We start from the raw sequence: 18,188 nt of genomic DNA on the forward strand, positions 1-18,188 counted from the left end.
GACCAAGACAACAGGCCTCGACTCCCGGCCGTGCTGCGTCTCCGCTCGCCAGTATTTCACGTGTAGTGAAGATGACTCACCCACTGTAATCACTAGCCTCTCTAATTGAAGGATGTTCTGGTTTAATGTTGTGTGCATGATCACAGGCTTACATCACAAGTCAGGGAATTATTGTGTGGCGTGTGTGTGCGTTTGAAGGGCATTTCATCTCTCTGAAATTGTGATTTTTTTTTTTTTCCCTCTATCCTTTTTCATCTTCTAGTTCCTGTCATTTTCAAACGCCTGCCCTTTTCCGTGTGTTTAGAAAGGTGTGTGTTAGTAGATGAAAGAGAAGAAATAGAGAGGTTAGGATAGGCTAGTGAGCCAGACTGCTTGCAGAGTTGCCTCTGCTCCGTGTAGACAAACATAACAGTGTGTGTGACCGCCTGCTGCAGCCATTCACTCACACAATAACCTTATTTATCCAATTAACAGATAATGACTGGGCTGATTTGGGGCTGTTTACACTGTGTATTTGCTTTACACAGGGAGAGATCAGGGTCTCTCTGCCTGGCTGCGGAGCTTCATGCATGTGTAGCAGCAGTGTGTACAAGAAAGAGTGGTCGGCGGTGACGGTGGCATTGTTTGCCCAAGGCCTGATGCCTTTCGTATGGATGTCTCGCCGGCCGAACCCTTGTTCTCCTCTCTCAGAGAGTGGATTGAAAATGGTGAAAGACAGAGAGGGCTAATTGATCCTGCCTCACTCGGCTGTTAGTGAAGACGACGGAGAGGTGGAGAGAGAGCGCGAGAGAAAGAAGAAGGAAATAGGTGACCTCCTATTAAGTAGCCCATACTGGGTGATTAGTGTGCAGGGGTTGTTTACTAAATACTGTGGGGTGTTATTTTGTTAACACACCGCTGCTTGGATTTGAAATATGTGGCTGAAAGAGCAGGAAATGAGCTTTAAAGTTTTCTGTTGATTGCCATTACAAGTCCTTAATCACTAATACCCAGTTGCGTGTTTGTTTGTAAATGGCAATATGTTTACGTAGTGCAAGATAATAGGGAAGCTGCTGAGCTGTAAGTCTAAACAGAAATTGTATTCAAAAGGATTTCTTTGTATTGCCAATGTGCCTATAGCACAACATGCCCCTTAACAGATCATATAAAATGTTTTGCTTTTTAAAATTTTTTAAATGCATCTATTTTGATTACCATCTGCAATGTTAATATAAACTAAGCAGTTTTAGAATTTGCTCTGCTCCCTATCCTGCATTGACAATAATTTCATTCACGTAACAGATGACCATCTCAGATTTGAGGGAATTAGAATAACAAGTCATAAGTATTACAGTGATATAGTCGTTAAGATTTGTCACTGGACTTTCTTTCATCTCTGTGCTGTAAAGCCTTTATCATTCTGCGGTGGTCACGGTGGTAGGCAGGTTGTGATAAAATGTGCACCTTAAATCTTGTTTGATGGCCCCTCAAAGGCGAACTGGCCTTCTGGAAATAATTTTAAAGGGTTGAAGAGCACAGTATTAACAGATTTAATGTAGCTATTGAGTGAATTGCTGGAGCACCATGTCAGATTGAACCAAATGAGAGGGACAAATTGCACATCAACAAACAACACATCTGTTAATAATTGTGCTTTTAATTATAGACCAGTAGAAAATTTTAAATTATATGTGAAGTACCGTCTGCTTCCAGAATTTCTCGCCATCTCATTTGTCGTCTCATTTGTGTGCTGCGCTTAAATGTGTTGAACATCCCACAGCAGCATATCAGTACAAATAAATATGCGGTACATGGAATATAAAAAATAAAAAGCAATGTTTCATGTTTTAATTTAAATTTATTTTATTTTATTACATGTTCTAGTTGTAAAGTAACAATACATTTAAGCAAGCATATTCTTTTTTTCTCAGAAATCAGTGTTCAGCAAAGTGGTGTCATTATTGAGAATTACACCACCATGTAATTTCAAATGTGCAGCAGTTGTCTCATCTAAAATACTTTACCTTTGAGGATGAAAAAACACCAAGCTATTTAATGTTGCATTTGTTGGCAACCCTAATTTTTTCAGCCACGTATAGAGACACAAGTGAAGTGTAGCATTTTGTAAACTGTGCCTAATTCCTCTCACATCTGTGTCCAATTGTTGTCTGCATCTACATTCTTTGCGAGTGGATTTATTTTTCCTGGGCCACCATGTGGATTCAGCTGACCAGCTTAAGTGGGGATTAGTTGTTTTAAAGTTAGATTTTGATTAAAGCATTGTTTTTCAAAAGTTGTAACTCACAACACATGGCTTACGTAGTCTGTAAAATTCAAAGGACTGTGGACTTTGCCCAATAAAATTAATATCTATTAAAGATGATACAGGGAGTGGAGAATAGAAATAAACAAACCATATTCACTCATATTTCTTTTTCAGTTCCATCTTCTGTTTGATCATTTTTGTTTGCAACACTAATCATTAATATGTGAAAATAAAATTTTGCAGTTGATTAAACACCTTCCCTTTAAAAATAGCTAACCCTCTCCTGTAGCGGTAGTAGCTCAGGTACACGCAGCAAAGGAGGAGAGAATGATTTGTGCCAGGTCAGTCAGCCTGCATGCTGAGGTGATCTATGCTAAAAGCTTGGCTGTTACTATGTTTACCTTTGGAAATGCAGGTCTTGAAATAAGGAAAGCAAAACAAAAGACCTGCAAACAACCATGAGTGAAGCATGTTGTGGCACTTCTTTTTCTTTTTTTTTTCTCTCTTGATGACACTTCCAGCGCTTCATCTAGCTAGGCTTTGTTCTTGTTAGCTTCAAAGACCCGTTAGTTCAGGTTGAACTAAAGAAGCACATCAAAGATGCTAAATGCAGCCCCCCCCCCCTTTTTTTTTTTTAAACAATAAATATTTAGCATGGCAGAAGAAAGGCTTGTTTTTGCTTTTAAATCCCTGCCCCCCTGCCTTCTCCTCTCTCTCCCATCTTCCTTGCTCTCCCTCTCTCTCTTCACCTGGCTGGTTTCACCTGCTGGCAATGGTTGAGACACCAGCATGGTAATGTCTTCACTGGCCTGCACTGCTGAACAGAGAAACAAGTCACTACACACACACAAACACACACATACACAGACACACACACGCTATACCACAGCAACCCACCACAGCACTCTCTCCACAACTTCCCCCAACTCTGTGATCGCTGTTAATGTGCTGTGGCAAAATGTGTTTCTCTTTCGTCTTTATGGCTTTTACCTCTGTGGACTTTCTTTTCCATTGATATGTTGGTAATTTTGACATCCCCTGTGCATATTTCAATATTGGGAAATGCCAGGAGGAGGCACTGCTCTTGTCCGTGGCTCCTAAAGTGAGAATGAAATATAATGGTTATTTTTGCTAAGATGGCTGTGCCATAAGCAGTGAGAGAGAAGGCAAATTGTAAAGCTGGAATGGTATTCATGAAGGCTTTGCCTTGGTGTGAAGAGCAAAGCCTGTTGAAAAAAAAAAAAGAAGGAAAAAAAACTTAAGACCATGCATGTAGCTCAGGTTACCCTGGCTCATGTAAACAGCCAGCCATTAAAAAATCATGCCAGGATTTTTGAAAAAAGACTTTATATGTCTTTTTCCTTTTTCCCGACCAGTTGAATACCTTTGACCTTTTTTGGACCCTGTATTCCCATGGTGGGCTGTAGTCAGGTCTAATATAGTGTTATAGTCATGCAAGTATATGGCTCTGCTTGATGTTTGGAGAGAGACGAGCAGAGCTGGAGTGGACAGCAAAATGTAACTGTCAGCTAAAGGAGAGTAATAGAGGCATTCGTAGCGTCATAGGAAACATATGTGGCTCCATATGCTCTCCGTGTTCTTGTTTCCAGTCTCCTTCATTGTCTGAGATGCACCACTGATCTGGGGGCCTCTATAGTGCCCTGTGTGTGTGTGTGTGTGTGTGTGTGTGTGTGTGTGTGTGTGTGTGTGTGTGCGTGCATGTGCGTGCGCTCGCTCGCATTTGCACCACTGATGTGGGGGCCTCTGAAGTGCCCTGTGCACGAGTGTGTGTACACATGCAGACATGAGTTATGTGTCTCTGTGTGCAAAAGAAAAAGACATAAGCATGAATTTTCACATTGCCACAGAGAAAGAAGAGATTTATACAATGTCTGTGTCAGTGTGTATATTATTCTCTTTCTGCTTTTCTGTCCATTGTGAATAGACTGTGAAGTAGGAAGTTGTGTATTTCTGTGCTGTGCCATAGCCCCAGGCTGGGGCAGGCCCGCGGAAAGCAGCCCTGACGGTCATTAGGACCTGTCAGTATGCTGGGATGGGGAGTGCTGATAAATTTCAGATAGTGTCAATGCAGATGAAAGATCTGCTGAAGATGCTAGGGGTGTCACGCTTGACTTGTCTCTCCTCAACAAGTCCCATCTTCCTTCAAGCAGCAGGCTACCTCAAGCAGGAAAGCGGGCAGGCTCTCCCACCCTCTGCTGCCCCTCAGCCCCTGCTATCCCCAACCCCTCACCCCGCTGCCTACCTTCACCCCCCCACCCCCCACCCCTTCCTGCTTACCTTGGCTAAGCAGCTTTGCATGTTGATTGGGGGAGGGCTAATCCAGTTTGCAGCTGTCGTAGACCAATGATGAATCACCTTTCCGTCATTTGGCCGTGCTCCCCTTGCTCAGGGAGGAGGGAGGAGGGAGGACCTGGAGGAGGAAACAACAGTGGAGCAGGGCTGCGGCTCGAAGAGAGACAATGTGCGCCTCTGTTCCCCCGCTAGCCCTCTCTTCCCATTCTGCTCCAGAATAACAATAATGTTTTCTCAGACAAGCCTTTTTGTGTCATGGATGGCTCTGGACTGTGACATCGAGCCGCAATAACAAGGAGCGACATTGTTTCTGCTGGGGCAGGTGGAGACAGAATAAAGAAAGAGAGTGTGGTTTGAGAGGACTCAAAGCCATCTAGGTCCAGGTAAGAGCACAGTTGAGCCAGTGCCAGCAGCATCAGAGACATGTAGCTCTGCGTGGCATCAGAGATCGCCTGGGTCTCTGCTAAACAACTGTCAACTTCTTTCAGTCTGCTGTGTTGTCTGATTAGAGATAGTTATGGCTTTTTCGCTGTCAGCTAATGAGAAAAAAGGTTGGATAAAGGAGGAAAAAACGGGTTTAAGTAATGCGTGTGAGGTGCAGAAATAAGGTTAGCTGTGTCTGGACAGTCCTTAAGTGTTTATATTTGCACCTCTGTGTGGTTGTATGCTTGGAGAGTGTGATATTTTTAGCGGAGAAGTAAATTAATATACCTTTGGGAAAAGGATAATACAGCTTCCTTTATTGGAGTATGTGTGAAGAAGATTGAACTGGCCTTTTGCATTATTGTTTTTTTCTTTTATAACATTTTTGTTGTAGTTGTCTTAGTCTTTTTTTCCATTGATAATTAAATTGGACTTGAACCGCAAGAAAGGAGAGAATTTGTCAAACTATACTGCAAAGTATCATAATATCATAACATAATATAATCTTAAATACAGTAAATGCATATCATAATTTAATATTTTTATCTCATAATTCTGGTTTCTTTTATGCCATCTGATAGCACTCAGACTACTTAGAGTGACTTGAGCATTTATCTTTGTGGCCTTGTGTAAAAGGCCAATGTTTATCGATAGCAGAGATACCCAGAACCCTGGAATATAATTGGAAATGGCAGTATAATGTACAAAACATTTTGTCCTAATTTCATTAACTCACTGTTGCAATGGGAACGGTGGCAGAGACAAATGGGGTCTGGAGTTTGTGGCTGTACTTTTCAAATCACTCGTGCCTTCTTTCTTCTCCATTGTCTATACTTGATCAAATCCTTTGAGCGCACAAATGAGAAGATAGAATAATGTTTTCAGTGGCGTGGTCTTTTGTATAAACACAGAAACAATTAAGGAGCTTGCCAGAGCAAACACATGCCTCGTGAGCTTCTCATCTGCCCATCACTGAGGCATGGGCTCTTATAATCAAGCAGAGTGCTGCACTTTTAACAGGCACATTAACCATTGCCTCAAACCAGCAAACATCTGTTAACAGTCTTCGATACCACACAAAACGATATACACTTAAGGCCATTCTTGCTTAAGATACACCAGAGTAAATTGATAGTAAACTCTTTGTGTTCACATCATATAAAACAGTGACTTGTGAAATTGCTGTAATAAGAGAAACCGAAAAACTATCTTGTCAAAATGTTTACTATTCATTTCATGGTTTGGAATCCCACTGTTTTTCTTTGTGCGTTTGTGAGTGTGTCACGTTTTGCCATGTATATGTTTTTTTCATTTTCACAACTAAATTTTTTCTTCAAAATGTCATTTGGCATCAGATAAAAATGTGATTTCTGTAAATTGCATTGAAAATATCACATGCAAGATAGCCATTCGTAAAATTGCAGTGAATTTTACATTTTAAATGCAGTTTTAATAGAATTTTTTTTTTACTCAGCAACTCATCTATAATAGTGTAGATGTTTTTTACTTTGTAGTATCATCACCATTTTATTCTTTTAAATCTGGACTACTGTATTTTGCATATTGTATACAGCATTGCATATCAAAGCTGTGTGTCTTCCCTGAAATCAGAGTGTTATGTGTAATTTGATTTGGTGTGTGTGTGTGTGTGTGTGTGTGTGTGTGTGTGTGTGTGTGTGTGTGGTGTGTGTGTGCGTGCGCGCGTGCGTGCCTCGTCAGGTCTATGGAAATGCAGGATCTAGCCAGTCCTCACAGCCGAATAAGTGGAAGCAGTGAATCTCCTAATGGTCCCAACCTCGACAACTCGCACATCAATAACAATTCCATGACACCCAATGGCACTGAAGGTATGTGTGCTGTGCTATATGCTATTATTCTCTCAGTCTTGTATGCTATTCTAAATATATATATACATAAAAGCTGAGAATGGTGATAGATACTGTATCGTAATATTCAGTGTGAAACTGACTTTTTAATCAATAAAGCTAATGCAATGTTGTGTCAAAATCTGAGTTTTTTTTTTTAAATAGGGTGAATTAGCAATAATCTTTTGCCTTGATATAATATTAAACAGGCAGTAAAACAATAGAGAAAATGAACCTTATATTTGATGGATTACATCGCAGATTGTTTTGGACCTTACAGGACCAAGCATTGCTAGCATTAATTTCCTCTAGTAGTTATTTTCCAGTGACTATTAGCTGTTTATATAAGCAACCATGTAATTATTCAAAACTTACAGCATGGAAATGACAGCGTTTTGCATGAGGTTTCTACTGTACATAGTTATTTACTCAGGTGATTCACCTGTGCTTTAAATCTGAGCCTTTGTTTAGTGAAGCAGTCATGCCCATGACACAAACCAAAGGGTTATTAAAAACATCCATCACTGTCATGCAATCTTCAGGTTGAGCTCAGGGTTTATTTCTTTGTATATATATGACACAGGACCCGTAGACATGGTGCAGACTGTCAATGTGTCCAATTGCCATTCTCTGTTTCCCATAGGTGATAACATCACAATGCTTACCACTGCAGACTGGTTGTTAGGTTCTAACTCACAGTCCGCTGCAGGTTTGTCTACTCTTAGTGACACAATGAAAGGACAATACTTGGAGTTTTCCCCAACTCAACTGAGAGCAAGAATGAAAGGAGTCTTTGTGGTTTACCTTTTTACCTACCTCGCTCATGGAGAAATTTTAATTTGTATTTCTTTTTAAGGCCCAAAAATACACTATTTATCAGCAGAAAAATTCTAAAGTCACCTCAACTATTGTGCCTTTCATTCAGAAACTCTCTGGTATTTGCTGTAATCGTTGTGGTATTCTGTTTCAAGCATGGTTTGACACGACTGGATTTTGAGTCCATTGTTAATGAATGTTCAGATTTTGAACCTGCATACTGTGCATTTTGTTTTCATTTGAACGTTCCATGCCGTTTCCTGAATACAGTGGTTATTGTGTGCTCTGTGACCTGAGTGTGTGCTAGTTTATGCATGCACCTCGCCACTATTTTTTTCATCAGTGTGTTGTTCAAAAGAATTGCCTCTCGTCAACATATGTTTCCGCACTGAACAAGCATAGCGGAAACATGTAAAACATGACAGCAAATGGCTTCTTCAACCATCAGGGATTCCACTGAGCATGACTCGCTTGCCCACATTGTCAATTTGTTTTGCCAAAAAAGAAAAAAGGGGAAAAAAACCCTCCAGCCCGCCTGAAGTGAAATGGATTGATTTCAAAGATTCCTGAGCTGTCAGATAGCTGTGAAATTGTCTTTGCAGATCTATTGCTAAGCTGTATAATGGAGTCAAGGTCAAACAGCGTTCGCTACACTCTTAAAAAGATTTTATACACCATATATTTCCTTGACATTTCAATTTTTACTTGTAATTTTTTATCATTGACTCTTAACACACACCCGCAGTAGTGATTTTTATTTTATGCTATATTTAAGTACTGATAAGCCAGTAATTCATCATTCAATAAAAATGATAATGCAAGACTTTTTAGTTAGACGTTTTTAGTAGACTATTTTTTTTTTGTTAATGAAATATCAAATAAAGTGTGATTGATATTGCTTTTGCAAAATAGTTAAAAGCGCATTTTTGAAATGAACAAATAAGATTTACCGGAAATGAAGATAAGTAAGATAAGGATCAGTGATAAAGATAAAGCTAAGTCTCTTGAAAAATCAGATAAATCCCATCAAAAAGAATTAAAGATAATAGAATAAAGAAATATATAGAAACCATTGGAACTAATACATATATAATATATAATTTTTATCATGAATTTGAATTTGCTGACATTATTGTAACTACTGTTGAAAAGTTGGTTGACTGCTTCCTTGCACCTCTGCACTTTTGTTTTTATTTCATACAGTAAAGTAACTTTTGATTAGTTTTCAAAACATAATTTTGTGAATGTGAAAATCCGAAAAGCTGATATATAGTTAGACATTAATCTGATCTTTTTTTATTTTTCAGACATTGATTTGGACCGTTTGGTGACAATGTGGCTTCTTTGTTTGCAGTTAAAACCGAGCCAATGAGCAGCAGCGAACTCGCCACCTCGGTAGCAGACACCTCTCTAGACAGCTTCTCAGGATCAGGTGAGCGGGGAGGACTGTGTGTGTGTGTGTATTCATGTGTCTGGTTGCTTCTCTCTCTCTCTCTCTCTCTTATATATACACACACACACACACACACACACACACACACACACACACACACACAAAGATGCAGAACTGATTAGGGAGAGATGATCCTGGAGATGGGTGTCTGATAAGCTGGGCCTCAGGAAGTGTCCCTGTAGCTAAAACGCCAATATAGTGTGTGTGTATGTGTGTGTGTGTGTGTGTGTGTGTGTGTGTGTGTGTGTTTAAGAGACTCTACCTTACGTTTGTCAGCACATATATATGCTGTGCTTGCTTGCGTGTGTGTGTGTGTGTGTGTGTTAACACCGCTGGTTCCCATGCCAGTGAGGACTGAATTGTGACCTGTAATGCACTGAGCCTGTCTGTCCAGTGGAGTGACATGACGTCCCAGTGGCCCTCGCTCTCCACGGGCTGTTACCCTATCACCCTGTCAGAGCCAGGGTTTTCACACCCTCCTCTCAGCACGGGAACATCAGACAGATAAACACACACGCGGGCATTGCTAAATAAAACCAAGCCCTCTGAGTATAATGAGCATTGTAAGAATTGTAAAAGAAATAATCACTAATGTGATAATTTTTTAGCTTATTTCTTTTTCCACCCTGAGTGGTATCTATGTCAACCTGCAGTGCTATGTTACATTTTCTATAAACCTTTATTAATAGCATTGCATCCAACTGTGCATCGTATTATCTTGCTGCTAATTTTCCTGTTTTTCCTCAACTGTTTAACTAAGTACTTGATACTTTAATGCTAGAGGTGCATAAATCACTGGTATGACTTTTGTCTGTGACAGTATTAATGAAATTTAGTAATCTTATACCCCATATCCTCCGTGGGGAAACCCAAAGCTCCGTTCAGAAGAGCAGGTTTTGTCCAGTGGCAGGTGCTGCTGATGTGGGAAAAGTGTTCAATATTAATAACGTGTGTGAGGGGTTACAGCATACAGTTACACACAGTTAGCACTCCCCCGCAACCAAATCCCATATTTTACATGTCATGACCAATTAGACAGATGTTTCAAAACTGTGCCACTCGGCTGCAGTTAAATGCGAGAACTGATTCTTGCCTGTCTCATTTATTCAGTGTTTTTAATAAACGGTGAATTTTTGATAAAAATGTACTTAACATAAAGTGTTCCAATTTAAACCTCCATCGATTGTGTTTTTTTGCAAATTTAGATATCATTTAAAATAAATTTTCAAAACGAGTGATTAAATTAAAACCGATAACGGTACTTTTTTTTTTTTTTTTTTTTTTTTTTTAATACAATCATCAAAGTGGAAGCTGAGCTCTTGCAGCTTGGATTTCTTGTGTGTTAGGAATTCTATGTTTAGATTTTATTTATTTTACTTTTTTCCAAAATTCATATGTCTAATTTCTGAACTAAAGTCTGCAGGTAACACTGAGAACATTAATATAAATTCACTTTTTCTTATTAATTAGAGTTTATTTGGCATTTTAAAAAAACTTAAAAAAGAAAAAAAAAAAAAAACACTGACAAGCCCACTCTGTGTGTGTGTGTGTGTGTGTGTGTGTGTGATACATGACTCTTATAGCAGATTTAAAAACACTCTGTGAATTATTTGTGGCTGAACTTTCACAAGTTAACAGCACCGTGGAACCACAAAGTCGTACGCTTAATGAAGGAATGATTATGCAGTAGCACTCATTACCTGCAATCAGTGATGTCACTTCCAATGTGGTTGTGGCTTGAAAAGCCCAAGGCAACTGAAGCCACAGGCCGAGACTGATTCAGACCATCCTGTGAGTGTTTACACCAGTGGTCGTCATAGCAGCCCAGAAGTATCTCAGAGATACGCGGGTCAGCAGAAAAACCTGATGTTCTTACCTGATTATTTTACTTCATTATTGCTCTCCGGTTTTCAACCTTAAATAAGGTTACCGAAATAAATAGAGTAATGCAATGTAATTACTTTTCCTTGGAATCCAGAAGTTCTGTTGGCAAAAGATAATATTTACCTTATTTCTTAATGTTTAAATATGTGCTTGCCTCTTTTCTTTTTAACTCTCCTCAGCTATTGGAACCAGTGGCTTCAGCCCAAGACAAACTCACCAGTTCTCTCCACAGATTTATCCTTCCAAGTAAGGCTTCTTTTATTTTTCTTTAAAAAATAAGCAGCATCCAACTTCGTTTGGATCTTTAATTAGATCCTTCTGTTAGATCGGGGGGTTCTCGACTGGCTTTGTTTGCTGGGATGTCTGCAGCTTGCGCACTCTAAAATCTGTCGTAATTATTATCTTGCAAAAATTTCCTTTGCCATTTATTGTTCTTTCACTATGTATATGAGCTGTGAGATGCTATCTGTCTTACCGCTTGGCTCGGTGTTTAGAATGAAGTAGCACAATCACAAGGAATTTGTCAGTTAGCGAAGTTTGTGTTTCCTTTTCTCACTTTTGTCTTTTGTTTCTTTTCTCAAACAGCAGAACATATCCGCATATTCTTCCTACCCCTTCATCCCAAAATATGGCTGCGTATGGGCAGACGCAGTACACCACAGGAATGCAGCAGGCCGCAGCTTATGCTAGCTACCCCCAGCCTGGCCAGCCGTATGGCATCCCAGCTTACGGTAAGATTTCTCTAACACAAATCATAACCTTCTCTTGTCTTGCTGAAGTTGCCTGCTAACAAGGTCAGTGTTGTGTAAATTGAATGCATGCATAGACAGAGAAATTTACAACTAAATATTTTTCCTTCCTGAAGGTCAGGACCTTGTTCATTACAAACCATGTTCCCACAATTCCTCCAGTAAAGCAAGACCAGGAGAGATGCTGAGTTCTTGTCTAGTGCCTGCCTATTCTCCTCCACTGCAATAAAACAGAATTTGCTTGTCAAGCTGTTCAGATGGATCTGAAAGATTAGTGATATAAATCTGAAAACAAAAACTGGTTTCCTCTGGCACTGCAAGAGAACGCATAGAGTACAAGGCTCACTGTAGGCTTTATTTGTCCAAAGTCTTTGGAGTGTTTTGACCCCAGAAGACTCTCCAATATGTGCAGGAATTTATACTGTTTATTTGAATGGAGCCCTGCAACCTACCGTTGCACAGAAACTGCATCGAGACTGATTCAATATAAGCAGCGGCCGGTTTGACTCACAAACACAAGCACAATGTTTTAATACTTGTGCATCCTCTTACAGATGACTTATCTTACATGATGATATTAATGATGATGATGATAACGTAATATCAAACAATCATAGTCCAAACACACGTTTTGGTTTACAGTCAAGTAGAAAGCTCCTTCGCAGTGTGACAGCACCCAGTGCAAGACAATATTTCTAAACAACCGACGATAGTAAAAATCTTTAATCAGATAATCAGCGCTTGTCCATTGTGATTAGTGCGTTATGCAGAGAGAGGCTGCGTCCCTTTGCTGTGTCCAGTGTAATTTAAACCTCTGTGTTGACTGTTGTCTGTGCATCAAACCGATCTGGTGTCACTAACTGATTTAGGTCCATTGTGGGCAGGCATAAAGACGGAGGGGGGTCTGAGCCAGTCCCAATCCCCGGGACAGACAGGCTTCCTAAGCTATGGCTCTGGCTTCACCACGCCGCAGACAGGACAGGCTCCCTACAGCTACCAGATGCAGGGTGAGGACATCTTTGTGAATCCTTCATCATTTTCTCTGTGCATTCTTACAGGTGAAGACTGGGTGTATGTATGGTGTCAAATCCCAACGTCTTCACTGTCTCATAAAATTGACAGCATGCCCAATTTTATAATTGCGACATTTTTCCAGCAAAATCATGGTTGGTCTACAAAACTACAAAGCAGTTTTTGATTCACCAGCAATCTAGAAATACCTAGTGTAGCTTTGATGGGAATCTGGTTACTTGTATATTTTCTCCTGTTTTGTTTGTGTTTTTTCTTTTACTTAGACCCGCCGCTCTGCGAATCTATCTTTGTCCTTCGAACCTCATTGTAAAAGTACTCATCTGCAGTGTCCTTACTTACATACTACTTTGTCTAACTTCATCATGTCTGCCGTGCGTTCCCTCTGCTTAGCCCAATCCACATAAAGTTTATTCTATTCTTTGAAAAAGATGAGAGAGAATAGGTCTCTGTCCCTGATTTAACAGTGTGCAGAGCCAGACCGATTCACAACACGGCCCTCGCCCTCACCCCAGAAGATGGTTGCATCCCAGCAGTTGTTACATGCAGCCACAACGGCTGCCTGCTTCTCTTCCCCTCTTAAAAGAATCAACACAGATGGAAAAATGGCAGGCACTTAGGAGGCACCAGCCATGTCCCCACTCCCCAGCCTTTGTTTTCTCTCTCCCTGTGATGATATTTGTATTTGTTTAAGAGCTGAGACCATGGAGATTTATGGCTTTAAAACCGATAAAAATGAGTTGTTGTGCCTGCACTCCCCCTCTTTTGCTCTTTCTGTCCAGTCTTTCAGCCAGTTTAAATTCAGTTCAGGCCTCCTGCCATGTAGTATTTCTGCTATTCTCTTTGTATTGGTTGGAAAACACTCTGTTCCCCGGCAGCACCTGCACCCAGGCAAGGACAGTTAGCTAAGAGCTAGCGTAGTCTTTGTGTTCTCTCCTGTAATATCTAATGTGTGACAGTAGAAACATCTCCACATGTTGTTGAAAAGCCTCCAGAGCATCTCACAATAAATAACGCCAGCTCAGCAGCAGATGTGGCGCGGGGAAGCCTCTTTTCCACGCCTCTTAACCAAATACAGGCGGCCACAGCCAGAGTTTTGCAGCGTGCATACGAGTGCCTGAAAAAAGAGAGGCAGAGAGAGGGAGAGTGAAAGAAAGAGAACAGGAGACGGAGCATGTGCGGCAGAATGCACAAGCTGCTATCCTGCCCTTAGTGGTTTAACTCACGATGACAGTATTATGTGCCCATTCATCTTCTAAGTATTATGCTCTTACTCTGTGTTTCTCTTTCCCTCCGTCTATCTCTGTCTCTCCCTCACTCTCTCCCGCTATCTCTGGCTATCGGATGCCCCACGTAGCAATAAGTGCGTTAGTAATTGACAGCCATGTTAGATGACAGATTGACCACTATTCTGGCCCTGTGTTCTCTAACTGTGGCTCTGGCCCTTTGCCACACCATCATCATTATTCTTTCTGGCCTATTGATCTGCCTGGGTGAGGTGCCTCAGGCCTGGGTGTCCCAACCAAAGAATCTTTTTCCACATCTGATACCCCCCCTCCCTGCCAGTGTCCCTGCCACCAGCCTGTGGCCAGCTGTCAAGGCGGAGGACGATTAGATTAATGTTTTTGCTCCTTGCTTTCATGTCCGATGCCATGGAGCTTTGTGTGGGTGCTAAAGTAGTGGCACCAAATCATGGAGGGGACATAAGGCGTTTTTGTGCTCCTTGGCTTTGTGATCCCTTGTAGCAGTTTATGTGGTGCATCTCACGGATGGCCAGAAAAAGCCGAAAACATCAGAGGTGTGCAAAGAAATGGAGAGATTGTGCTGATGGTGGGATTGAGCAGATGCTAATTAGGTGAATAATTGGATTCCAGCATTCTGTCCCAGTGGCACTGCAAGCTGAAGAAGCTGAAGCCTTGGTTGCCTTTTTAAAAGGAGAGCCCCATCTGGACTTGATAGCCTATTCCCAAGTGGGGCATACAAACTTCTGCTACAAATATTGTGCACTGATGATAGACATAGCCCATGGCAAGGGGACTGATCAAGCAAAGCAAATGGACTTCCAATTGTGGAGCCAGAAGGCAGGAGGGAAGGAGGAGAGGAGGGAGGGATGATGTCTGGTCTTGAGTGAGTGAACTAACTGGAGCAGGACAGGGGGAGGGAGAGAAAACATGCCCCCCAGGGAACCACAAGACCCCTTCTTTCTCCCCCTACTATAACCAACACCACCAATCCCAACAGCACGGGCTCATTCTCACTGAGCTAGCAGGGGTCCCCTCGGCTTTTATGTGGCTCCTTGTTCTCCACAGAGCAACCCTCAAACCCTTCCAGTGAGAGCTTTTATGACTGTTTGAACTGTGCATTAGGCTAATTTGTTGTCCTTCACAGCATTACTCCTCCTCCTCTCTGTCTTTTTGTTCTGTTGGACTTTCACTTGATGTTGAACTTTCTGCGGAGAACACAAAAGTTTTAAAATTCCCCCCGCAGGCCTTGAAATATCAAACAAAACAACAAAGCGAGAGAACAGTTCTGGGTCCAGGTTGGAAAACATGGTAAAAGATCTGCTGTGTGTGTAATTGCTGGAAGCAGAATGTGAGAAACTGCACAAATAATTAGTAGATCCTGGTAATCTTGGGTGCTCGGGAGATATTTGTTTCTCTTTTTTAGCCACAGTGCTGGGTACTTTGCTAACTGACAAGGCTAAAAACTGCCCTAAGTCTTCTTTTTTTTCGTGCTTTCTTCCATACGGTACCCTTCATGCCTGAGCCCCCCCTCTCATTTCCCTGATCCTTCCCCCTGTTCTGAAAGCTGCTTCACGTTTGTCACGGTGTGGGAGGGCCCTCCTGATGGGGCCAATGACCAGAGGATGAAAGGAACTCACTCTGTTTGTCTCTGGGAACAAAGGTGTAATTACGCCCCCATTTAGGAACAGTAAATTTATCTCCCCCTTCGTTTTCGCTGAAGCGACGGGGTATTTTTTGGCTTCGGGGGGGATCACTGCAATGATAAGTGAAGAAGCTGTGTAAAGAATGCAACGGTAGTGCTCATTAATGTCCCCGGTGGGTGTATGGAGTAACAATATGTCTTTGTATGGACAGAGATGAGAAATAAAGCCCAGGGGTCATATTTGTGAAAGTTGTTAGAACTGCTATGACACAGATGTTTTTTAAATACATTACTTGTAATGAAATCTGTAAAACTCAAGCACCTGTTATTACTGTAGGCAGAGAAAGTCGACAACTTCCCACAACTTTTCTATAGTTACTACTCACTGACCAATCGCAGGCATTTGCTCTGAACACATGTAATGAACTGTTCTCCTTTTTATAAACATGAATATGGCTGCAAACAAGAGAATTTCAATTTTAATATTTGCACATCTGAAACAACTTTTATTCACAGATTAAAAGAGAATTATAAATGAAGTAAATGAAGATGTCAAATTATAAAGGTTTTTGCAGAGTACATCTACTTTATTCTCAGAGATAATTGAATGATCATGATAACTGTGATCTCAACAATAAGCAAAAATAATTTTAGTTTAAATATACACAGCTCCCTCATGCTTTCCTCGTCATCCTGCTGTCTTTCTACTGTGTCTATGATCCCTCGCTGCTGTTCTCTGGCCTGACATGACAGTACAGGTGGATGGCCACTGAACAGAGAAGTCATGGCCCTTGGGGGCTGCTGCTGCTCCTCTCCTCTATGATTCATGTCATGTATATTATTAAGCCATTAGATGCTATCAACCCCTCTGAATGATTTAATTTTCCCAGAGGGCTGTCCTTTGAGCAAGTGAAAAGAAGAACATACATATTCATTGGGGCTGGCTGTCAGCAGCCAACCCCCCAGTGGAACTCACTCTGACCTCATCCCTACTTCCGTACGCATCTCTGTCTCACTGCGCAGCCTATGTGCACCCCCACCCACCCCCAAAACCACCCACCATTTCCATCCCCCCTTTCCCAACGCCACCCTTCGGTAGCTCACACACAACAGTCTCTTGTGTTCCTCACTTTGTGCGAGCTTGGATGGCTTTGGAAGCAAGTTCTGTCCATCCCTCACCCTTCTCTGCCTTCCCCTCCCATCATTCATCAGGCCTGATCCAATCACTGATAAGGAAGGAAGAGGAGAAAGATAAGGTCGCTGTTTGGAGCTCCCTCAGGCCTCCCTCTGTTCACCACCTCAAATAGTTGTTTCACAAAAGACTAATCTTTTTTTCCCTAACAATGTGCCGTTTCATTTCTGTCACTGCACTGCTTTTCCGTACAATAATAATGTCTTTTGAGATAATATGTTGTATGTATAACTCAAACTTGTATTATTTTTGTCCTTAAAGGTGGTACTTTTACAACAACTTCAGGATTGTATGCAGGAAACAACTCCCTGACAAATTCGACTGGCTTCAACAGCACACAACAGGTAGCTGTGCACTTCTTCCTCTTAGTTCTGCCCCTCTGATCTGGTATCAGTATGCAGCTATCAGTTTATATAAGTTTGAATTGCAGACGTCTTCCAAGCCTGGAAATCTTTATGAAACATGCACACTCAATATGTTACATTTCATCCGTGACACATTCAAACATAAATCACTCAGGATGTCAAAAGCTTTGTACGCAGGATTATCTACTGTACCTCCTCCAACACATATGTATTATGCCACAGAGGAAAGGAAGAAGAAAAAAAAACAAGACAGATCGTTGTCCAGATGTAGGACAGAACAGACATGTGTTTGCATTTATGTTTTGGAATCTGCACTGTAAAGTAGCAACACTGGTGCAGGGCAAATCTCACATTACTCTGCCAAACCTCCTTTTTCTCCTCCTCAACTCTGCTACCTTTTGTCTTTCTGCCTCCACCTTTTTGATCAAAATTTTCCCTCTCACACCTTTATTTATCTACCTTTGCTTTATATCTCATTTCTTCTCATCTTGCCTTATCTTTATCCATATACACTGTCTTTCTCCACAGGACTACCCCAGTTATCCAGCCTTCGGCCAGGGCCAGTATGCTCAGTATTACAACAGCTCACCCTACACTTCGCCCTACATGACAAGTAACAACACAAGCCCTAGCACGCCTTCCACCACCACCACCTACACCCTCCAGGAGCCACCCGCCGGCATCACCAGTCAGGCCCTCACAGACAACTCTGCAGGTAGGAATCAAACCACAGGCAGCCGGGTATCCTTGTGTAACCTGAATATCAGGAGTTTGATCCTTATAGGAGCCATGTTTCTTTTTGAAACCAGTGGGCCACTGAACTCCTTCCTTCTCACTCACTTGAAGTTGTGCTTCATAAGAGAGCATTAGCTAAACACCAAAAATATTTTTTTATCTAACTCATGCACAAAGAAGAAATGATTTCATCAAGCAAGAAAAAAAAGTTTATACTGAAAACATATGAAGAA

General features: G+C 41.3%; 1 protein-coding gene across 6 annotated transcripts in view; it reads left to right on the forward strand.

The window, feature by feature from the left end:
• Positions 1–6,704: 6,704 nt before the first annotated feature.
• eya1 (EYA transcriptional coactivator and phosphatase 1) overlaps positions 6,705–18,188 on the forward strand; it is a 30,159-nt gene continuing 18,675 nt past the window's right edge. For 2 of the 6 annotated variants that reach the window (XM_022744257.1, XM_022744260.1), the window contains exons 1-7: positions 6,705–6,828; positions 9,017–9,094; positions 11,179–11,245; positions 11,585–11,730; positions 12,633–12,755; positions 17,117–17,199; positions 17,749–17,935. In XM_022744257.1, the coding sequence (XP_022599978.1) occupies positions 6,705–6,828; positions 9,017–9,094; positions 11,179–11,245; positions 11,585–11,730; positions 12,633–12,755; positions 17,117–17,199; positions 17,749–17,935 (808 nt within the window). Of the gene's footprint in view, positions 6,829–7,489; positions 7,556–9,016; positions 9,095–11,178; positions 11,246–11,584; positions 11,731–12,617; positions 12,756–17,116; positions 17,200–17,748; positions 17,936–18,188 lie in introns of all 6 variants that reach the window. The other 4 variants (XM_022744258.1, XM_022744259.1, XM_022744255.1 and 1 more) reach the window with 3 other exon arrangements.

This window comes from Seriola dumerili, unplaced genomic scaffold, assembly GCF_002260705.1.
Source record: "Seriola dumerili isolate Sdu_G_001 unplaced genomic scaffold, Sdu_1.0 BDQW01000079.1, whole genome shotgun sequence".
Classification (NCBI taxonomy): domain Eukaryota; kingdom Metazoa; phylum Chordata; class Actinopteri; order Carangiformes; family Carangidae; genus Seriola; species Seriola dumerili.